Consider the following 24114-nt stretch of genomic DNA (forward strand, 5'->3'; position numbering starts at 1 on the left):
CGATGGAGGTACCTCACATGCACATATGAAATTCTGAAAAGTAAATGTTTTAAATGTAGGAAAATAAAAACTTTGAAGACGGTAGAAGGATATCTTTAACCTCCTTTAAGAAAAATAGCAAGAAAACATTAGTCCATTTACATATTTCTATAGCCAGTGAAGAAAATTGAGCATAAAATAGTTATTTCAGACAAATGAGAGCTGGGACCACTCATATCCAGAAGGCTTTGCAGTAAGAATTCCAAGAACATTCTCGAAGCTAAAGGAAAATGTCTCTACCAAGGGCAGCAACCAGAGCACTGCTGGCCATCAACACGTGAGGGGATTTTGCTCTCTCCCTGATTTCTCTAAAACAGTATGAGCATTTAAAGGAAAAAATTGCATCATGCACTTTAGAGTTTACGTCACGTCTAGATTATGTGTAGATGGTTCTCAACTTTATGCTCCAGCCTACAACTGTGCTGCTTTACAATGATGCAAAACCTCTGTGTGTTCAACAGAAACCTTATAGCAGATTAAGGCTTAAATCCTGTCCCAGACTGGAGATGTGTGCTCCAGTCCTCTCCCATGATTCTGGGCGGCAACAGGAAGTGGAGCTCCCCTCAGTCATGAGGGGGCGACGCAGGTCGGGGTGCATTGTGATACGAGCATTTTCAGATGCAGATACTGGATCACCTCATGAGCTGCTCAGTTCTCCAGTGTCCACAGGCTCTGGGGGCGAGCGCTCCGCACTAATGTTGTGCTCTGAGCCTGGGAAACGGGCCTCCATGCTGGGGGCTGGGGACACGGTGCAGTGGGGTGCTTGGTGTACAAGCATAAGCGTTTGAGCTGGGATCCCCAGAACCCACGTGAAAACTGGGTGCAGCAGAACCCATCTGCAGCCTCAGCTGACTTATAAAATAAAACATGTTAATTCTACACATTATGTAATAATGGAAAGGCTGGGGAATGAGATCTAAAGTTGCTGCCCTGCTGACGGCTGCCAGGTGTCTGAGGGCACTGCAGTACTTTCTCCTGGGTTTGCCATAGCATATGTTTCTGTCTCGTTATTATAGTTTGTGAAAGTCTTGGAGTCACAAAACTTTCTGAAGTGGCGAAAACATGTCTACCTCTCAGTCTCAGAGCCGCTCAGACTCTACACATGAAGCAACTTGCCAAGATCAGAGGCAAGGGCTAGAGGGTGAGAGCTGTGTAGTTCAGCTCCGCCCTGTGAGCGGCCCCTGAGGGAAACCCAGCTGCGGTACACAGACCAGAACACCCAACTGAAAGCTCCAAGAAACCTGGGGGAGGAGGGAGAGGGTAGGCGGCCAGAGCATTTCTCATCAGGGATCCCTTGGGGACCAGAGGCCAGAGTCCTCATGGCAGACCTTGTGTGACATCATCACTCAACGCTCCAGTGACTTGTCTTGCTGACAGTTGAAAGAGACGAATCAGACATTTTGAGTAGCTTGGCTTTGGAGAAAGGTGGAGGGAACCAACAGCCACAGTCAGTGACTCTGGGAGGCGGGAGTTAATAGGGACAAGGTACCCTGTGCGGTCAGCAGCCCTCTCGGGAGCAGCGTGTTGTGGGTGATAGAGCAGAAAGAACAAGTGCATTCCCGGTCTTGGATGTGAGCTTGGTCGAGATTGGAAGCCTCTCTGAGACGACATCTCCCTCGAGACTATGTGAAGGCAGATGAAATGGCCAAAGGAAGGGACTTGCCTATCCCCTGCCTCAGGGGAAACCTCTGTTGCAGGGACAGAATTCGCCTGGGACTTCTGCTGGGCACAACCCTCTGTCCAGGGACATTTGCTAGGAAGGGAAGCTGCGACACCATGGGTGGGGCCAGCTCCAGGGAATATCTCTCGTGCCAACAGCGTAGCTTCCCAACAAGCCTACCCCCAAAATTCTTGCCCCAAGCTCAGCACCGTCAGTTCCTTCCGGATGTCCGGCACCTGTGCTGAAGAGGGTAACAGGAGGCCTGGAGCAGGAGGGACAGGAGCTGGCCCACACCCTCACCCTAGCTTGGGTGAGGTGCGTACTCTCACCAAGGCCTGCGCACTTAACCACACTGAGGCTGTTTCCTCATCTGAAACGGAGGAACTCATCACTGGTCCATACATATTTTGTGTCTGTGCAATCAAAACTAGCGGCTGCCCTGGACCAGGCACCTACTCAGGAGCACATCAGAGACTTTCTGTAGAGCGCATTTCCGGAGCCTACAAGGGCCCAGCAAGAGGGAACCATCTCCCTGGTCCAGGTCCTTTGCTCCAGGCCCTCCCTCTGAACTTCCTGGCCAGACCCTCTGCTCCGTTCAGGTCATCTCGTTCTCCTTTTTATGGTTGCAGCATTCACAAGTGAGAGGACACTTGTGAGACCTGTCTTTGTGTATCCAGCGTGCCTTGACTGACGTGATATCAGCTACCTCCATGGGTGTCTTGCTCGGAGGGAGTGTGGGGTAGTGGGCCACAATGTGCTGGCCAACACTAGTTTATCCCTTTCAACCCTTTACTGCTGAGAAGAGGAAGCTGCCTTCCTGGCTAAGCCACTACACTGCAGGACCCTGACCATCAACTTCACAATCTAAATCTGGAGTCTCAGAGATAAAAATAAGAACAAGGCATATTGCCAAAGGCAGTGTTCAGCACACTGTGTGTGTCTGTGATGCTGACAGGTACCTGGTGTAATCAATCCAGTCCCTCCTGCCTGGTAGGGGGCGGGAGAGGGCCAAGAGACGGATTAATTATTACTTTGAGCCATTCAGAACAACGGTACATGTGGTCAAAGCAAAAGACTCTGTGGATGAGATCAGTGTAAAGCAGACAGGATCCAGGCTGAAGGAAGTAAAAGTTGTTGTTTTAAACAGTGCAGTTTTTCCTGTTTTGCAGTTTTCATGAAGTTATTCCTCCACGTGTCAAACAAAATTCCATTTATGAGAACGTAAGGAAGGGCTTTACCTTGTCCTGTGACCTTTCTCCACTTGGACAAATGGTCACTAGGCATGAATGACTTTAGAGTGTGGTGTTTGCTGTGAGTCTTGTAACCCAATTCTCCTCTAGGGTTTATGCATGTCAAGCAATGCCTTAAATATAAAAGCTAAGGAAACTGGCCTGGAGTGAGGCTTAGTGGGAGAACAGGTTCTTCATGTGTGCAAGGCCTTGGGGCAGATCTTCAACCCTGGAAAGAAGGAATGGGAAGAGAGGGGAATGGAGGGGAAGGGAGGGGAAAAGAGGGGAAAAGAGAAGAGGCAAGGAAAAACGAACCTAAAAACCTTCGGGTTTGCACAGTCTTCTCCCTTTCCCTGGCTCCTGAGTGGTCTGTAATACTTTATTTCACTTTTCTCATAACTGACTTTATGATTTTGTTAGATATATTTATTTGGCTTTTCAGTAATTTTCTCTGTGAAATTAAGTAGTTGCATTCTTTCTTGCAGATACCCAGTTAAGACAACATTTGTTCTATGAAGAGCAAAGACTTCAGCATAGCTGCTCCCCTTCCCTCTTCCCCCTCTCGTCTTACTTTGTTTACTGTGTTTATATCACCATGGTTAAAACTATTTATGTTAACTACTTGTTCTGCATATAGGTCCTTTTTGGGGAACTAGTGTTTTGCCTGCGTGTCCGTACATGCACCAAGTGAGCGCAGTGCCCCCAGAGGCCAGAAGAGGGCATCACATCCCTCGGAACTGGAGTGACAAGCTTCCATGGGGATGCTGGGTTCTCTGGAAGAAGAGCGAGTGCTCTGAACTGTTGGACCATCTCTCCAGCCCATATCCATGGAATTGAATTCTGTATAATTGATCCAATTCCTGTGCCATTCACACTTTAAATTGTGGGAACGTATAACTAAGTGATATAGACTAAAGCAAAGGCAGCGCATAGCAATTATTTATTGGTTAGGTCTAGCCACGGGGGACAAGTTCCAGGTGTTGTCATGAGTCTTCCCTGCTCCGCGTGTGGCGATGTCAGTGGGCAGCTTAAAATTGGCCATGCTGGGAGAATTTACGCTGTAGGAATTGGGAAATGCTGCAAACAAGGGCTTGGTTTATTGTTTTGGTCACTAAACTTTTAAAACATGGATAAAGAATTGGATTCTGTTTGTTTCAGTTCTTTTTCTTCTCATTTTTACCACTTCTTCGAGAATTGTGTGTACAATATATTTCGATCATATTCCCTCTTCCCCCCCTCCCAGATTCCTTCCCTTTCCCAACTCACAAAACTGTGCACACCCTGTTTTTTAAACAAATCAAATTTGTGCCGCTCACATACTCTCCGGTTTGTAGTCTTTGCGGAAGGATGGTCAACCCACCATAGGCCTCTCCCTTCAAAAAGCTAAACAAAGAAAAAAACAAAACAAAACCCTGACCCTCCCTCTCCCAGCAGCTATCATTCACCAAAAACAGCTCCTCAGCTGGGGGTGGAACTTGGTGCCTGCCTTCCCCCTCCACGCTGGTTTTGTCTGGCTCCAGCGCTCCCAAATCTTGTGAAAGCTGTCACAGTTCACAAGCGTAAATGTCCTGCTGTGTCCAGAAAACAAACACCCCAGTCTCTTGCGATCATTTCTCCCCTTCCACAATGATCCCTGAGCCTTGGGGAACAGGGAAGGTAGCAGGAATATGCTAATAAAGTCGATGAAACTCAAATTGCTCTGCATCGATAAACTTTATAATGTGAAAGCCACAGGAAACTGGGGGAGTATTCTCCAGTGTTTGAAACTGTGACCCCAAATCAGCAAAGCAACTTGTACCATGGAGAAACGAGTGAAAACCAACTCACCCAGAGCTGGAGGTGAGAGTGCCTTCCATCTGAGAGCTGTAACGTGTGTGAGAACGCCAGATCATCACCAACAGATTGTAGGTCAGGCTTTATGCCTATGACTATAGTGGGTAAGCTGTGTGGATTGGGATGTAGGCCTATCTGTCAAATCATGGGTAAATTAAGACATAGTTTAACTTAGACACAAGAGTTGGGCAAAAATAAATGAAAGCATTAAGAATCAATCAGCCGTGCAGGATTTCTAATGAGGAGCACCGCATGCTCCATTGTTTGTGGAGAATTGCCGCCTATCTTTTATATTAGCACATTTATTTCAATTTATTTGTATTTATTCTTTTTCTGTCAGGGAATGAGCCCACAGCCTTGTGTGTGCTAGATGATCATTTTACACCCAGCCACATTTCCAGCTCTCTCAGTAAGTTTATGAGAAGCTGAGCTGTTGTGGACACGCAGACAGACAGATTTGTCCCTCGGCTTCCTTGGTGGTTGGATCTGGAAGCCCAAGTCGTCACCACGACCTGCATATGTCATAGTCCCTTCTGAAAGTCACTTGCATAGAACTGTACCCACAGCCTCGGATATTTGAAACCCCCTCCAGACGACTTTCCTACCTAACGCGATGTAAACACGACGTGAATCGTTCCTACGCAGCCTCTCATCTAGAGGAATGCCAAGAAGATTGTGCATCTGTGCTCAGTACAGGCAGGTACACATGCCTCTGGGTACTTTTTATCTGAATAAAGGGTATAAACCTGCAAAAACAGATGGTAAGCTACCACCAAAAATCCTGAGCCCTGACCAGATACCACTTTCTCAGGGACTTCTCCGACCCTCCCATCACATCACCTAAGAAAGCAGAAGGAAGTGAACAGAAATGCCCTTCCTCTTTTTCCCAGAGCCAACATGGTCCAAAGGTGACAGGACCGTCCGAGAGGACTACAGAAGCAGAGGCTGGGAGGCTGGAGCGAGCCACCCCCTACGACCTTCTACCCTCAAAGGACTGGTGCCTGTAGCTCTCTCAGCCTCTCGGCGTGCTTGTGAGACTTAAAACAATATCATAACTGTGGATGAGGAAACACAGGCCCAGAGGAAGGCAGAGTGGTAATAATTCTGCTCCCAAGAGGATTCACCATCCCCACTACCAGTCCGCCATAGAGTAAGTGACTCACGACAATATGGCCACTCATGGGAGGCCGGCCCCATTGGGAGATGCTGGGCCATAGCCAGCCTAAACCCAGTTCTGAAGGATGAGGAGGGGACAGAGACGCAAAGCCACTTCTGCTTTCTGTTCGGGGCCACCGAGGCACCAGCCCAAGGAGCAAATTTGAATTCTCAGACCTCAGCACAGGTTCACTTCAAGTTCTGAGGGGAAATGTGGGTGCTTTCATGGTAGCTGTCTTGACTTTCTGCAAAAAGACCCCTTCACCACTTCCAGAGGAGCTGTGGACTCAGCGTGACCCTGTCACTATCAGCTCGGACACTGATAGCCTTTTGCTTCTAGACATGTCTGAGAAGAAGAAAAAAAAAACCACCCTTATTTTTCCTGGTGTAAATCCATCCTGGCGACATGAGCCAGTAGCAGTGGGGATTTTTGGATATGCCTCAAGCGCTTGTCAGTGGTGGGAAATCGAGGCTACTATTGTATCGGAAAGCAGATTATTCCTATGTGGAGCGGTGTTCTCCAAGTGTGGGAGACAAGCTAAAGGGGACCGGTTCAGGAGACTTTAAAATTGCGCTCCTGGCCGTCATTCGGGCTCCACAGTAGATGTTACAGTCGCAACTCGGTTTGCAGCACTCTGGTACAGAGCGCAGCGTGGCTGTGCGCACGCGCTCTGGGTTCGGAGGGCCAGGTCTGAGTAGCCTCTGTCCCTCCTCAGCTCGGCCCTGGGTGCCTCACTTCAGCTGTTTACCCTCCACCGTCCCCACTGAAACGTGAAGACTACCACATCCTTCTCTCCCAGCTGTTCTGTGGGGAGGACACTGAAGGGCAGGCTACCTGAGACCACAGCTCCCTAGCCCAGGAGCCTTGAGTCCAGAAGTCCTCAGCAGAGAGTTTGTGTCCCTTACACACTGTGACCACAGAGCTGCAAAGAAACCTTCTCATTCGATTCCCCAAGGACCCTAAGCTGGTTCCCATGGGCCGTGCCCTATAGGTGGAGACCAGTGTAAGCAGGACGGACAACCACACTCTTCAGGAACCTCGCATGCTCTCTAGGCATGAACCTGGCAGTGCCTTGCTAGAAATACCGGTGTCTGTTTGGCCCCAGAAGTACTGGAACAAACTGCCACCTGCCCAGGAGAGCAAAGACTGTCCCATCTAAAGCTTCGAGCTGCAGAGGACCATGGGACCCCAACACAGCACACAGGGTGCAATCTTCTGCCCTTCAGGGTGTGGGCCCAGTGCTGCTCTGGCCTAATACAGGCCGCTGACCCAAATGTCTGCATGGTTGACAAGTGTGTCCTTCATCTTGCTCTGTGCGTGCCCTCCAGAGGAGAAATGACTAGATTCTAGTGCTCTGGATTTGGATCAGGTTCAGCAGTGGGAAGCAGGTTCTGCTGCAGGTGGGGCAGTGCTTCTGTCTCCAGGGGAAATTAAATACGGAAGCGAAGCCCTCCAAGCCTTCCTCTCAGATCGGCTGAGTTTCGCAGGCTTTCCACAGGTAAGTCTCACTTTCCGATTACAGTAGACCCCACGTTCGAATTCACATGTGACAGGCATGTACAGCCAACAAGTCTGTGCATGGGACAGGTGCATACATGTCACAGCAGTGTTGACAAGGCTCAGTCCTTCACGGCAGCCTCATTCGACTGAGTGAACAGCTCACTTCCTCTCTCAACAGAGAGGCCCTTTACACTGGCTACTGGAGGGAGAATAATCAGTAGATTAATCCACACCATGTGCATTCATTTTATATTCATTTTATATTTTAAAATAGAAGCTTTATTTTCTTAAAAATAATTTTACTTACATTTTTACATTAACCATCACATATTAGTAATCTTTGATTTATTTGTTTTTATTTCCTGTGTGGGTGTTTGCCCACAGGTACTAATGCACCCCATGTCTATGTGCCCGAGACTTCCAGAAGAGAGCATCAGCTCCCCCAGAAGTGGAGTTAGAGGTGATCATGAGCCACCTAATGTAGGTGCTGGGAGCTTAATCTGGGCCCTCTGTAAAGGCAGGGTCTGTTGTCATGGTGAAACACCAGGGCCAAAGGCAACTGGGGAGCAAATGATTACTTCATTTTCCACTCCCAGTCACACTGCGTCCTGGAGGGAAATCGGGGTGGGAACCCGGAGACCAGCACTGTGGCAGAGACTGTGGAGGGAGGGCGATGCCTACTGGCCTGCTACCCACTAATTGCCAAGCCTGATTCCTTATACCACCTGAGACCACGAGCCCAGGGCGGCACTGTCCACAGTCATCTGGACCCTCCAACATGATCTTTAGGAAAGAAATGCCTGCAGACTTCCCGGACGACATGGTGTGGGCATTTTCTCAGCTGAGGTTCTTCTTTGCAGGCAACTCTGGCCAAGCTGACAGATCAAGAATGAGGACAGGACAGGCAGTAAGTGTTCTCAACTGCTGAACCATCTCCAGTTCCTACATTTACCTTCTGACTTTTGTGGAAATATTTTTAAATATAACAGTAACGGTGGCATGACAGCTCCCCCGACGTGCACACAGTAGGTTAGAGTAGACGGCAGGGCAGCTGGTGAGCATTCACTCTGTAAGATCTGTGCTGAACCCTTGCTTTAAAAGTGTTCATAACTGCCCAGCATGGCAGTAATTACTCTTGTGATCTCGCTACATACGAGGCTAAGGCAGGAGATCGGAAGCCTGTGTATCCCTGTGCACATGTGTTTATGCACATGCTCTCTGTGTGTGAGCATGTCTGTGCACTAGTGTTGGACCCTGGCAGGTCCCACATCGCTGGTGGGGACCGCAGTGGGTGACAGAATACACCGTGCAGGGAGCGCTTGAGTGTGGAGTTTTACTGAGAAGAAGGTATTGAGAGGGGAAAGGGGAGGCAGGGGGGAGGGAAGGAAGGGAAGACACAGAGACAGAGACAAAGAGACAGAGAAAGAGAGGAGGGAGAGAGAGAGAGAGAGAGAGAGAGAGAGAGAGAGAGAGAGAGAGAGGAAGGAAAGAGAAACCAAGATGAGCTAGCTGTCTCTGCAGAAGACAGAGACCAGGAGTGGGCAGAGCTTATCTCTTTAAGAGACCTTTGCACCTGCCTACAGTCGGAACTGCTTGCCATAAGCAGAGGGGTTACTGTGCCAGGTTTCCAAGGGGCGCCAAGATATTAACAAGTATGTCTGTACATTTGTGCACGTCGTTTAGTTGTTTGTTTGTTTTTTTAGCACATATGTAGACTTACTCATGTTTGTCCGGTAACACATACATGCAGTATCCACAGGAGCCAGAAGAGGGCATTGAGTACCCTTGAATTGTAATCACAAGCAATTGTGAGCCTTCCCTGGGCACTGGAACCCAAAACCCGGTCCTGTGCAAGAACAGAGAGCTCTTAACCACTGGGCTGGTTCTCCAACCCCAGACTCGAGTAACTTTGTATGCTTAAAACAAGGGCAAGCCTTCTCTCTCACTTCAAAATCATGTGAGAGCTAATTAGAGATAAGAGATTTTCCATGGAAATTTAGCATACAAATTGAATGAACATAAAATACGCCCCAGAGTTTGAATATGTAGTATACGGATGATATAATACGCCTCAATCAATAGTATTTTTACTAATGACATGTTGAGGTGACATTTTGCAAGTGTTGTGTCACGTGGATCCATTAGGAAACTGAATTCTCCTGCCTCTTTTTACGTGGTTAGTAGCAAGCCTCACCCCCACATGGCACGTATATCTCTATTACAGTTCTCTAGGCACTGTTTGGGGCTTATGGTAAAGCACCTGTCTCCCGTGTGCCAGGCCCCGGGTGCCACCCTCAACCCTTCAAAACGTGAAGCCTGTCTGGGGCACCAGAAGCATCCTGCATCCCATGTCCTGCTCTATGGCCCTAAGCAGCATTGGTCATCGCGGTGTGATTGCGGTTCAGTCTTGTCTGATCACACTTTGTCTCGTCCACATTAAGATGTTTCTGATTTACCAGGCTCACTCGGGACCTCCTGGCACTGTGCAGGTCAGCCTGAGCGGAGACGGGACCATCCAAGGTGTACATCGTTCAGCCTCCACCTCTACCGGCTGCCTGAGATTGGCCATGCCCACCATAACCTCTGAGGCCCAGTGGGAATGGAGACAGGACAGGACAGCTCTTCGCCAGTCCCCCTTGAGTCCCCCCTACCCCAGATGTTCTTCTCATCATCCTACCACAGCCTATTTTAGAGTTTCTGCTGTGAAGCACTACCTGACTACAGCTGAGGCCAAAGTTGCTGCCTGGACCAGGGTGGGACAAGGGAGGAGCTGATTGCGTCTCAAGTGTGCGTCCTCCGTGACTTATCCTGCCCTTAGCCTTTCCCGTGCAGGAATATGGGCTTCACCTAGTTGTTTTTCCAGCTAGTCCCCTGCGCCACTTGGAGAACACGAGCCTGTCCTACTGAGAACTCCTAGTGCCCCTTGTCAAAGCACTGGGGTGGGGGTGGAGGGCACAGAGGGGGGGGGCGGCACGAAAGACCACGTACACCCTAAACAGCGTGCTTAGAGCGCCATCTTGTGGTCATTATTGTCATTACAGTCAGAAATGTTTAGTATGTCCTTTTTCCTCCCCCCTCCCAAATCCATGCACACTTTGTTAGATACCATTATGATGATATTTAATAAAGGTTGCCTTTGTGATTCTTTTCCCCCATCCCTCCACCCCTCTGGAGTCCCTGTTCCCTCGTCATAGGCTCTCTCTGATACTGCCACTTATACGTCCCCTGTGTCCTTTTGTCCCCTCCCATCCTTCACCAAGGAACATCACTCCCTGATGGTCTCGTTTCTGGGTTTTTAGGTTTCACCCAGGCTTACACCTGTTACATACAAACACTTCGTGGGCAAGGATCCTCACACAGGGAGCACATACAGGTTGTTGTTGTTGGTGGTGGTTTTTCTTTCTGAGTTTTGGTCGACTTACACTTTGCAGATCCAACCATTTCCTGAAAATTCATGATTACAATTTTCTTCACAGGTGAATAATACTGCTTTTAGATAGCATGCAAAACCTGATGTCTTATGCATGTATCCATCAAATCTTTTCCTTTCTCATGCCAAATAGCCTCCTTTCCACGCAAGGAGAATAGAAACTACATTATTTGTAGTTAATACACTCGGCACATCAGGGGGGAAAGTGTCATATTTTGCCGCCCCCCCCCCACTTCTCATTCCTTCTTTTGCATTTATACTATGGGTCATATGTAAATGCAATATGAATATGTGAATATTCATATATATACATATGCATAAAAGAGAAAACACGTGCTATTTGTCTGAGTCTGTCTTATACTTAACATGATTTCCAGATCTAACCATTTTCCTGCAATGCTGTAATTTTGGTTTTTATTTTATTATTGTTTATTATCATTATTATTATTATTATTATTATTATTTGTGTGTGAGTGTGTGTGTGTGTGTGTGTGATGTGTAGGGGTGAGACCTGTGTGAGCCATGACTGAACATGTGGAAGTCGGAGGACTCCTTGCTGAAACGGCCTCTCTTGTGCCTGCCATGCTGGTAGCCCAGTTTAGCTGCCCACCATCCCCAGGCTACATTCCCGTCTCCAACCCCATTTTTGACACGGGAGAGCTGAAATTACAGATGAAAACTGAAACCACGGCACCTGACCATAAGTCCCAGAGGTCAAACTCGTGTCTTCAGGCCGCCAGAGCCCTCTCTCCCCAGTCCAGAGTCCCATTTTAGAGCAGAATCAAATTCCATTGTATATACAGACCACATTTTCTTTATTCCTTCGTCTGTTGATGGACATCTAGACTGGCTCCATATTGGACACTTTCCCTATTACTGCCATAAAACGCCAGACAAGGGGCAGTTTAAAGAAAGAAGGACTCATTTTGTCAGCTTGAAAGTCAGGGAGGGGTGAGGCAGCCAGTCACTTTGCACACATCGTTAGGGCGCAGAAAGAGATAAATGCTGGCCCTGAGCAGAAAGAGATAAATGCTGGCCTTCCACTTCTTACTCCTGAGTTAAAACCTCTGGGGATGTCCTCGCTGACAGCTGTGTCTCCTGGGCCTATTCCCAATTCAGTCAGGTGGCAACAAGGCTAACTATGGCCCACATTTTGGCTACAGCGAGCGGTGTCTCAGTTAACACATTTGGGTGTTTCAGGGGAATGGCTGGGCTGGGTGGTACCTTCAGCAGTTTTTGACAGAAAACTCCATGTTGGTTTCCATAGTGACTGCACCACTTTTAGCTCCCGCCAATGGTCAATGGGACTCTTGCTTCCCTGCGTCCTCATCAATAGTTATTTTTGTCAAGTTTTTTTCCTTTTTTTAAAGATTTATTTATTTATTATGTATACAGTGTCCTGTCTGTCTGTATGCTTGCTGGCCAGAAGAGGGCACGAGATCTCATTACAAATGGCTGTGAGCCACCATGTGGTTGCTGGGAATTGAACTCAGGACCTCTGGAAGAACAGTCAGTGTTCTTAACCTCTGAGCCATCTCTCCAGCCCTCAAGTTTTTTTTCTTTCTGATGATGATGATAACTTTCTGACTAAGGTGAATTAGAATCTCAAAACAGGATCTTCTGAAGATTTATTTTATTGATTCTATATAGTGTTCTGTCAGCATGTTTGCTTGCACGCCCTAAAGAGTTCATCAGATCTCGTTAAAATGGTTGAGTCACCATGTGGTTGCTGGGAATTGAACTCAGGACCTCAGGAAGAACAGTTAATGCTCTTAACCACTGAGTCATCTCTCCAGCCCCTTAAAACTGTTTTAATTTGGGTTTCTCTGGTATCTAAGGATGTTGACCATTTTTCAAATGGTTATCAGCTGTTTGCTTTTCTCCTTTTGAAAATTACCTATTGCGTTCACCTGTCCACTTACTGACCGGGTGATTTGGTGTTTTGTTGACTCCCTGCTAAGTGCGTGGCTGGGACGGACTTTCTGCTCTGCAGGCTGTCTCTTTGCTCTGCTGATGACTTCCTCCTCTGTGCAGAAGCTTTAGATAATAAACTCCCGTAGCTCGTCCTCAGCTCTGGGGACCATCTCCTGTGCCGCCGTGTTCCCTATGCTCTGTTTGGAACGCCCTCACCACGCCTACACTGAAATGTTTTCCCTGCTTTCCTCTAGCAGTTTCAGGATTTGGAATGTTTTGAGTGTAGGGCAGGGGATGTATATCTACCTTCATTCTTCTTAGGACCGATGTCCAGGCTTGCTGGTGTCCCTACACGAAAATGCCAGTGGGCGTGGTTTGGGGGAGACACCAGATGACTGGATCATAGTCTTCCCTTCACCAGATGGTCCCTACTACGTCGGCACGTTATATCCACTTGTATTTATAGTTATTATTGAGAGAGTTTGCTTGTTCCTATGACTTTGTTGCTTGGTTTGGGTTGAATTCTGGCTGGGTTATTTGTTGCTTTCTTTCTTTCCTATTCGCGTTAGGGTTTTGCTGGTTTACTGTGTTGGACACAATGAATTCCTTCTTAGTCCATCATCCCGTTCACCATCCCACTTAGGAAGTGTTTTCTTTGTTGGGATTTTCTTCCTCCTCTGTGTTTATAGTTCCGAGATGTCTTCAGCAATGCTGGTTTTGTGGCTGTTAACTGCTTTGTGTCATGTTCATCTTGATATGTCTTGATGTGTACATGAATGCTAAAAGATAACATTGTTCATCCCTGTTGCTGGCTGTCTTCTTGGGGCCATGGGTTGAGTCCTTGCTTCATGTGTCTGCTTATATATATATATTCCCTTTGTAGTCGTTGATTTTTTTTTTATAAGTAACTCTCGAATTCCTCGTCTGGCATCTACAGTAGCTCTGTGTCTTCACACTTGGCAGCTGAGTTATCCTGTGGAGCGGCGACATCGCTGTCCTTTGTCATGTCCCTTACCATCCTTCCCTTTGCCCCTTGTGTTTCCGCATTATAACTCGCACCACTGTTGATTTGGGTCCCTTCCTGGTCTCAAAGGGATCCCCTCAGTGAGTGACCTTCTCTTGGGGGCTTCCTTTTCAGAACCATGGAGAGCGGAAAAGCAGATGCTGTGACAGCCACAAGACAGAGAAACACACTTAAACCTGATGAGAGCCCACGGATGCACCACCAATGCCTGGGGAGAAAAATACGCAACAAAAAAACCCAAACAAACAAACAAAAAAAACAGAATGAGATAAAAGAGAGGCAGCAAAGTGGAAAATGGAGGGAAATCAAGTTCAATAAAGACTGGCGAAGGATGAAAGAACAAGGGATTAAAATAATAATTCATGATTTTGGATAATTAAAAATCATAAACATAAAAATTTCATAAATGAAAAAAGAGTGATGGAATTTAAAAACATGAAGGATGGTAAAAATACAAAGAGAGTCAAACTGTTACAAAGAACATAGGAAAAGCAGAGGCAAGGATCAGAAAAAATGTCTGCCCACCGGGTGGCGGTAGCGCACACCTTTAATCCCAGCACTCAGGAGGCAGAGGCAGGTGGATCTCTGTGAGTTTGAGACCAACCTGGTCTACAAGAGCTGGTTCCATGACAGGCACCAAAGCTACAGAGAAACCCTGTCTTTAAAAAAAAAAAAGCTGCCCAATAATGGAAAATCGTGAAAAGGAAACGATGTAACTACATTATAATCTCAAAAATCAAAAGAAATAGTTTGAAAATAAGGTGAAGTAAAAGTTAAAAATAAAACTGAGGGGATCAGAAGGAATCAGAAAATAAAAGTATAAAGAATCAGAACAAACTCCTGGGCTCTCAAACCTTGAGTTTTCTGTTGAAGAAAACTGATTTTCCCTTTGTCAGTGGGTGTCAGAACATCTTGGTTGGGAGTGAACTAGTCACTTAGCAAACTGCCCGATGTGGCCTTTGGTCCTCTAGAAGATCCACGGGGTTAGTTATATCCCTACCAGCACTTCACAGACAAGGAAGGGGGCTCAGGGAGGCTGGGACACTACCCGGTGCCCACCACGGAAGTCAATTTTGCTTCAGACCCCTCCTCCTTCGGACTGCAACCCCAGCCACCTTTTCCAGCAGGCTGAAAGACTTGAGTTCCTTCCCCAGCGTGCACAAAGGAGACCTGATGTGGGTGTCTTCCAGGGAGGTTCCCAGTAGCGTGGGGGCTGATGAGAGATCCAAGAACAGTGTTTCACATCCTTGCCTTTTAGCATGTTAGCTAAATCAGAGGCTCAGAGGTGATTCCTGGCTGTGCCTTTGCTGAGCCCTGGTGAGTGGGAGGCTGGCACATCAGTGTGAGCATCTCTCCACTTCTTTCCTGGGCCTTGGTTTTTAATCTCCTCTGCTACCCAAGCAAGCTCTTCTTGCTGCAGTTTTTTTTTTTAAATAAAGATTGAGTGATGGATGGATTGATTGATTATGTATACAGTGTTCTGTATGCCTGCAAGCCAGAAGAGGGCACCAGATCTCATTACAGATGGCATGTAGTTTCTGGGGGTTGAACTCAGGACCTCTGGAAGAACAGCCAGTGTGCTCTTAACTGCTGAGCTATCTCTCCGGCCGTTGTTGCAATTCTTAGGGCCTAACCGTGAAGCAAGGCGGAAGGATTGATCTGATGAGAACAAGAATCTAAGCCAGTTCCAGGAACCGCACACAACTCGCTAGCAGTTCCTGGAGGCCACAGGGGAGCACAGACCAGCTCAAGCTGCCTCCAGACCCTGGAAGGAAAGCAAAACTCAGCAGTCAGGAACAAAGCCAGCGTCTCGGTGCATGGGCGACAGCGCCTCAAATGAGCACCAGAGGGCGCTCCAAACCAGCCAACCCAGACCCTCCTCAGCGAGGCACTTCGCAGAGGTCAGCCTTCCGCCAGAACACTTTCCGAACCGCCGCTGAGGCTGCTGCAGCCTTAAGAGGCCAGCCAAGGATTGCCGTCAGAGCATCATCCCCAGAGGCACCGAGGAGACAGGAAACCTGCATCCTGCCTGATGATGTTCAGCCTGGGTTGCATCCCCTGGTCCTGCCAGCGGGCTCATCCCATGGGAGTCCGGGGCAGGGCCAAAGGCAGGGCGCCCACGGGGTGAGAAGAGGGGCCACAATCCGAGTTCTCCCTCCAAGCGCCGAAGAAGTCCCCGGAGGATCAGGCAGAGGCAGATCTGCTCTCCAGATTCAGGTGAACAGAGGTGAGGTCCAGGTGAGCCAGGACTCTCGCACACATAGCAGGGCTCCCACCCAGCGGCGACCCTGAGCAGGTTGAGTGGACAGCCGGGGCTGCACACATTTCCAGACTATGGGGCTGGGAGTTCATACTTTAAAAATAGATTTAAAAGCCCTTTCTAGGCCTCATTAAATTTCTGCGTGGCTCGGAGCACCACACTTCCACAATGAGACCCTTGCCCAGGTGCTGGCGGGTGTCATGTGAATGTCTTTGGTTGGTATACAGTCCTGTGGCAGTTGTAATTAACGCCCACAAGTGGAGCGCTGTAGGCCACAGGGGCCCTGGCCTGAATCCAGGGCAAACTGATTTGTTGTGAGCGTGGTGCAGAGCCATAGCTAGAGCTGAGTCACGTTCAGAGAGGCGTCCAGCACACCCTCTGAAGGCAGGCCTCCTGCTGTACTTGGCTTGGCTGGGTGTGGCCTGCTCTTGACCTAGCTTAGAAAGGTGGGTTGGGGAAGGCTGAGCTGGAGGGTCGAGGGCAGATTCTTTCTCTTTCACAGAGGTGGCCTCTCTCTACCGCATCCCCACAGTAGCATAGGGGTCTTGGAGCCCCACCCCCACCCCATTACCAGGGTCTGTTCTAGCATCCACTGCTCTCCTCTGCAAAGGAAAAGCAGCCCTGCCCAGCCCCTCAACTCCAACCCGAGGCCAGGCTGACTTTAGCCAATCAGCATGTCCCACTGGTTTGGATGACCCTAATCTTAGGTGGGTTGGTTAGTGTCCCTAAACAAGCCCTGAGGGAAGAAAGGTTTAACACTGGTTGGGAGAGGCCCCTTGGTTCTTCTTCTTTCCTTCTGCTGGATGGGAGAGAAAAAAATATCAGCTCCTGAAACTGATCCCACCCAGACGAAGGAGTGGGAGGGAGGAGGAAGGAAGAGGGGAGGAGACCCTAGAAGCAAACAGAAGGGGAGAGAAACCCCCAGGCTTGGTTGACAGAGTCAGCTTGCTGGATTCAGCCATGCCTGCCACCCGGGTTATGAGGATCTTCCTCCTAATGGAGCCAATACGGAAATTTCAACTTTGACTTTAGTCTTTTGTTTCATTTTTTAAAAACAGAGTCTCATGTAGCCCAGGCAGGCTCTGAATTTACTATGTAGCTGAGGGTAGCCTTGAACTTCTGATCCTCTGCCTCTACCTCCTGAGTGCTGGGATTATAGAGATACACCACCCTTGACTTTGTGTCCTGCTAGGGACTACCCAGGTATGGACCCAGAACTTTCATGCTAAGCCTTGCTACAATAGGTTTGGGGGTGCCCCACCCCATCCCAGTCCACTGTGTTTTTAAGCCCTGCATGCTTCTAGGACAGAAGGAAGGTGTCACTTCAGACCCATCAGTGTCTCTGAGATCCGTACCAGCTCCAGGGCCCTTATTTCTCAGCCCCAGCTCTGTCTCTGCCTAACCCTGGAGGCTTCCAGCTCTCGGCTGTGCACTCTGGGCTGTCTGTGCTCCTCGGCCCAAAGTCATGCTGGCATCTTGGGCCTGGGCGGGCCCTTGCAGATTTACTACCTACCCACCCGTTTCCTCCTCCCGGCTATCCCAAAGACAGTCTGCCCTCTCCACTCCAAGAGGAGACCAGTCAGTGACAGGAACTGTGCCCAAATGCTTAAGCATGTGCCAGAGGCACTTTGACCCAGCACAACCCACAGAATGCCAGCCACTAGTCCAGAGCCCCAAGCTCCCGTTGCCTGTGGCGTTGTGATGAACTGATGACAGCCCACATCCCTATCTCCCCCACATTCCGGCATCCCCAGGCCCTGCCTGGAAAGATCTGCCAGGGCTCACTTTGTAACTTCAGGCCTGATACAAGCACAGCTTATAGAGGTTAGCGGAGTAGCGACAAGGTGGGTAGGGGAAGAACGTTCTGGGCTTGTTCTTCCAGGCTCCATCTGCAGGTGCATCAGCTGTACTAAGACAGGTGACATGTGCCTGCCACCTCAGAGCCCAGCTTTGCCTGGGGTGGGCTGCTGTGTGGAGAGTGTTGATGGCTGCACAAACACCACTTGGCTCATTATAACCAAGTTCGTTTGTGTGTTTGTTTTTTTTTATCAGTTTTCCACAGCTTTAAATGATATAAAGATGACAAATTTTCTAAAAATACAATGGGGAAATGGCACCCCTAGCTTTCCTGGGTTCTACCCCTGCACCTGGATCATAAGCCCCAGAAGCCATGGCGCAAACCAGAAGTCGCCCACGTGTTCAGAGAAATTTGCACGTTTCTTTGTGCAAAAGGCTCCTTGGAAAAATCGAATCCAGCTGCTGGAGCCCTCTGGCTCTCAAAGCCCTTGCTTCCGCCGACGCGTCTGGCGTCTGCTCCCTCTGCAAGGCAGTTGTTACTGCTGGTCCCATTTTACAGATTTGAGGAACTGATACTCTGACTTCCCCAAGTTTGCTCTCAGATCCCCCAAGGTACATGCTCCACAGAGAAACTCATCCCTCATAGCAGGCTTCACGCTGGAAATCCAGGCAAATGCCTTAAAGGGCATTCTAAATATATTTCTTTACTATAGATGCTGATCGCCTGCTACTGAAACCAGGAATTAGCTTGTCTGCCTGAGGACGTGGCTGCTGCCTTCGAAAGAAGGCACGGGAGAAATCTACAGACTGCCAGCTGGCCTAGCGATGCTGCCGACGGCTTCCAGCAAAAGAAGAACCTTCGCTGCGAAATACTTCAGTAAGGATTTGATTCTGTGTGGAGAATGACTGTGTGTTTGACTCCTTGCTTGAGGGTGGGGTTGCTCGGGGCCACTGAAAGAGGCTTCTTGGTCCTGTGGGCACCATGCAGTCAGGGCTCAATCTTCCTTCAGCTTTCAGAACTGACTGGTGGCCCAGCACTCAGCCGGGTACCCCAGCATCTGCTCTGTGTCTGCCTGAAAAACGGGCTCCAACGTGACAGAAAGTGTCAGGGGTCCTGGGCTCCAGTGGCTGAGGACTCTAATGACATTTAATGTCCGTGAGGACCACCATGCCCATAGCCTGCTTGGACACTAGGTAAACCCCCACAGGGAGAGCTGTGTGACCCAAGGCTCCCCTGTCTGCACCAAGAAACAACCCAGCCTGGCAGTGAGCTGAAAGATGTGGAGGATGGTTGAGCCTGGAAAGGGGTGGGGGAGGAAGCTATTAGCCACAGTGGGACTATTGTCTGTTTGAGTCACAGGCAGATGCTGGCCGGGTGTGCCCTGAAGGTGCTGGTCCCTCCAAGAGCCAAGCCTTGTAGGTGCTGGGTCACACGGATGCAGGTCCAGACGGTGCTAGGTCATACAAGCGTTGAGCCTAGCAGGTGCTGGGTCGCATAGGTGTTAAGCCTTGCAGGTGCTGGCTAGATGTACCCCTCGGATGCTAAGCCCTTCTCAAAGGGATGCTATGCCCTACTCAAATCTGTGGGCACTGTCTGGACTCCAGACAGGAAGGAGATGGTTGTGTTTGTAACTGGGTGATGTTCTCTGGTTGTAAGAACCTGAGAGCTGGATCCTAGAAACAGGTGCCGTCTGTGGCACCCTCGGGGCCTCTCGTCCTGCGTTAGAAACTGAGGGGGCTCTTCAAACTCCCCAGCCTCCTCTGGAGACGTCTGCAGATGTCTCAGGTGGAACCTCAGGATTCAGGACTTTTTTATGTCGCTGTTAGCCTGGGGAGAAAGTAAGCAGAACCACAGGGCTTGGACTCCAGCTGTGTGGCTGCTGTGCCCCAAGTCGGCATGTGTGGGGTAAGGAGAAAAATTTCTCTTTCACAGAGGCAGGTTTGGGTGGACTGGAAGCCTGGATTGGGCTCTGAGTCTGGGCTAGAGTCTAGGTGGAAGTTCCACCGGAATCAATGCACAGAGATCAGGGAGAAATCGGGCTGGGGTGTTGAGGTCACGGCAGCTGATACTCTCCTCCAACTGGGGTCACAATGTCATTCAGCTCCAAATGAAAACCCCTGGCTTCTGTTTGAGGGTCAGCCGCCAGATCTGTCTGATATGATGGTTTGTACCCCTACCTCCAGAGGGCATGTGCCAACCTACTGAGAAAGGGCAATGGAGATGCTACAAGAGAATTTATTGAATAACATTACATTGATTTTTATATGAAAGTGAAACTCACGTGGCAGAGAGTGAGCCGTTTTGGAGTGTAAAATACAGAGGCAGTCCATGCATGCACCACGCTGTGTGGTACAGCATCAGACTAACTGATACACACTGTCATCGTCCATGGCGTCCTGCACAGGCTAGCAGTCCCTGCGCACAGCCAGTATGTCTGCATGTGGTGACTTAGCTGATGCACAGGTCTGATAAGTGTGCGTGAGTCCCTCTGTGCCAGCCCTTTGCACTCAGCATGCTCTCATCCAGGCTTGTGTGTGATGGAGCAGGTGTCTGTGCTGTCTTCCTCGTGACCACGCTGGTTTTAAGTAATGATCATCTCAGACTTAGACAACTTTGAAGAAAATGTTAATGTCTCTGCACAGAAGGGTTCAGACAGGGACGGTATTATTGGAACAGTGGGGACAACTTCTCTCCCCCCAGCCTTGATCGAGTTATCTGGTTCTGTCTCTCTCTCCTCTTCTCTCCCTCCCTCCATCTCTCCCTCCCTCTCACCCTCTCCCTCCCCACCCTCTCTCTCTGTCTCTCCTGGTTTAGTCAGGGGATTCTTTTGTTTTTATTTTTAAGATTTATTTATTTATTATGTATACAGTGTTCTGCCTGTAGGCCAGAAGAGGGCACCAGATCTCATCATCCATGGTTGTGAGCCACCATGTGGTTGGTTGCTGGGAATTAAACTCAAGAAACTCGGAAAAGCAGACAGTGCTCTTAACTGCTGAACAATCTCTCCAGTTTCCTTAGTCAGGATTTTTTTGCGGGGAGGGGTTTGTTGTTGTTGTTTTAAATTGTTTTATTTCCATCTTTAACACCAGTAAGAGTTCAAAACAGACTGATATTCATAAGCATAATTTAAAAGTAACAAAGAAGGGTTAAACTATATACATTCAGGAAAGAGGAAAGATGTATTTTTTCTATAACAACCTTTTCCTATTAATTCATTTTCTGATTATTAGAACTAAACACATCTTAATTTAATTTAGGATGAAATAATAGAACTTTTAAGATCTACTTCATAAACTGTCTTTAAAAAGAAGAAACCAAAATTTTAAGTGGGTATCACTAGATTCACTGGTGAACTGGCTGCATGGTCACCTGGGCTCCCTGAAGCCTGGCTATCGTTAGAACTAACCAGAGCAAATCCATGAGGCCCACAGGGAACTCAATGGCTGTGATGAGAGCTAATGCTCCTACCCTCTGAGTCCACATAAAAAACATCATTTCTCTCATTCGAACTAACTGGAAGTCAAACAATTTAAAAAGTTAAAATGAAGACTAAACCTATTTTCTTTCACACGAAGGAGGGCTCTCCTTCAGCTCCATTCAAAGTGAGTTCTGTGCTGAGTCCCTGCTCCTGCAGAACAGCAAACTGAAAGTAGCCAGGGTTTTTTTTACAGGAAGAATATATACAGGATTTACTAATGACTTGTAGACTGTGGTCCAGTAGTCCTTCAACACCTGTCTCCCAAAGAAAGGCCAAGACTCTGGTAGTCAGGCAGTCTATGAGTCTGGATGTCTCTGCTGGTTTCTGGAGACATCCCAAAGAAGTGGGTTCTAAACCCAGCAAGGTATCAGAATACTCTCCTGCATGCCCCAGCAGGCGGATGGGAGAACTTGCCAGTGAGGGTGAGGGCAAGCAGGCAAAAAGCAAGAGCTTCCTCCTTGGTCGCCCTTTCGTGTGGACAGCCACCAGAAGGTGTGGCCCAGGTTTAGGGTGGGTCTTCTGACCTCGAATGATCCAGTTAAGAGACCTCTCTCAGAGACACAGACTTGCCCAGCTGCTGGGGTTTAGTTGATTCCAGATGTGGTCGAGCTGGCAGCCAAGATGAGTCATCACACCTGGAGAATATGACTAAGGGACATGAGTTTCCCCTTGGCAGATGTTTGCAGGGATTCGGGACAAATGTGCAGTTCTTGGGGATTAAATCCCTCTGCTGGACCTCACATCCACCTCTTTGGGCATCATTCTGCCAGACGACCTACTGGGACTTCCCTTGTAGTAGGAAGCCAGAGCTACTTGACTCTGCCAGATGCTTTAGTGCCTTGCGGAAGGGTCACATAGCTTATTCCTGGATTCTATTGATGTTAGACGAACAGACATACAGGTCCTGCCTCTCTCAGGTGTCAAACTTAGGTTGAGTTCCTGGAATGAACTCTACTTACAACTGGTTTATGTTTTACATCTTACTGGGATTGACTTTGCTGGCATTGCTGCTAGCACTGTTGTGTGTGTCCCCGGGGAATGGTGGGCAGCAGTCTGTATTTGTAAAATTCTTTGTCTTCTACATAAGCACAGCGGCTTCAAAGAGTGGCTTGGGAAGCAATCCCCTGCCTTTGTCTGCCCTAATGAGGGTGACTCTTGCTGTGGTAAAACACCATGACCCAAAGCAAACTGGGGAGGAAGGGGCTTGAAGCTTACAGTTCCATATCACTGTTCATCATCAAAGGAAGTCAGGACAGGAACTCCTAAAGGCAGGAACTGAGGCAGAAGCCATGGGGAATGCGCTTCCTGACTTGCTCATCATGGCTTGTTCAGCCTGCTTTCTTATTGCACCCAGGACCACCAGCCCAGGGAGGACGCCACCCACACTGGGACCTCTGACACTGATCACTAATTCAGACAATGCCCTACAGTGGGATCTTGTGGAGGCTTCTTCTTAATTGAGATGTCTTCCTTTCAGATGTCTCTAGTTTATGTTGAGTTGACATAAAATGTACGTCCAAGTTTGCTTTCTGTGGCCGTGATAAATGCCATGACCAAAATCAATTTCCTTGGGAAGGAAAGGATTTATTTGGCTCACACTTTGAGTCATAGTTCATCCCTGGGGGAAGTTAGGCCAGGAGCTGAAGCAGAAGTCGTGGAGGAAGGCTGTTTACTGCCTCATCCTCTGCCTCATGTAGAGTGAGTTTTCTTACAGAGCCCAGGACCAACTTCCCACAGATGGCTTGGCCCTGCAAGGGCAATCTAATCTAGGTAATTCTTCAGCTGAGGTTTCTGCTTTCTGGGGGATGCTAGTCCAGTGGTTCTCAACCTGTGGGTTGCGACCCCTTTAGGAGTCACATATTAGGCATCCTGCCTATCAGATATTAACATTAACAGTAGTGAAATTTCAGTTATGAAGTAGCAGCAAAATAATTTTATGGTTGGGGGTCACCACAACATGAGGAACTGTGTTAAAGGGCCACAGCATCAGGAAGGCTGAGACGCAGTTCTAGGCTGTGTCGAGTTTACAGTAAAGCTAACCAGCGCAGTCCTTTAGGACAGACTTTGGGAAGCATCACTGTCCAGGACACCGGATAATTGTCATCCTGGGCTTCTGTCTGCTTTTTAGGGGCCCCACAGCGTTCTCAACATAATTTGCTCCCGGCGTTCCTTTACAAGCCTCTGTACTTCCTGTGGTGTGGATGCAATATTTCCTTTCCAGTCCTGGTACTTCTTATTATTATTGGTCAGTCTGGTTAAAGGTTTGCCGAGTTTTTTAAGTCCTTTGAAAGAATTGGGTTTTTTTGCTTTCTTGTCTTTTTGGTTTTTTGTTTTTGTTTTGTTTTTTTTTTGCTTCATTGATTTTTCTCTCCTGTTTTGCTTTTTCTGTGTTGTTGGGTCTCTGAATATGCTCATCTCTATGAATTCCTCCTCATTTCCTTTGGACATGGCTTGATTTTTACCAGTTTCTCAAGGCAGAAATGTGTGTTATTGAAATCTTAAGGGTGGCACTTGGAGTTAAAGTTGTGCTCCACTTTCAAGTATTTGACAATTTCCCAGTTTTCTTTCTGTTGTTGTTTTTTTTTTAATTTAAGTCCAGTATAGTCCGATCATGTATTTTGTATCATTTCCATTTTCAAGTTCATCAGACTTTCTTTATGGCCCAGCATATAATCCACCCTGAATAACATTCCAAACATCCCTGTGAATAAAACCCCTCCGCATCTGTGTGAGGTGTGTTTTGTGTGCCCATCAACTCACATGGGCGATCTGCCACGCCTTTTATGAAGCTAC

The 24114-nt window shown here is 48.3% G+C and overlaps 1 protein-coding gene across 2 annotated transcripts in view; it reads left to right on the plus strand.

Moving 5' to 3' along the window:
• Positions 1 to 18499: 18499 nt before the first annotated feature.
• Arhgap22 (Rho GTPase activating protein 22) overlaps positions 18500 to 24114 on the plus strand; it is a 166148-nt gene continuing 160533 nt past the window's right edge. Inside the window, exon 1 of one of the 2 annotated variants that reach the window (XM_087906248.1) lies at positions 18500 to 18719. In XM_087906248.1, the coding sequence (XP_087762374.1) occupies positions 18668 to 18719 (52 nt within the window). In that variant the 5' untranslated portion in view covers positions 18500 to 18667. The remainder of the gene's footprint in view (positions 18720 to 24114) is intronic. The other variant, XM_087906250.1, reaches the window with a different exon arrangement.

The sequence above is a fragment of the Myodes glareolus genome, chromosome 5, assembly GCF_982192425.1.
Source record: "Myodes glareolus chromosome 5, mMyoGla1.1, whole genome shotgun sequence".
In the NCBI taxonomy this organism is placed as follows: Eukaryota; Metazoa; Chordata; class Mammalia; order Rodentia; family Cricetidae; genus Myodes; species Myodes glareolus.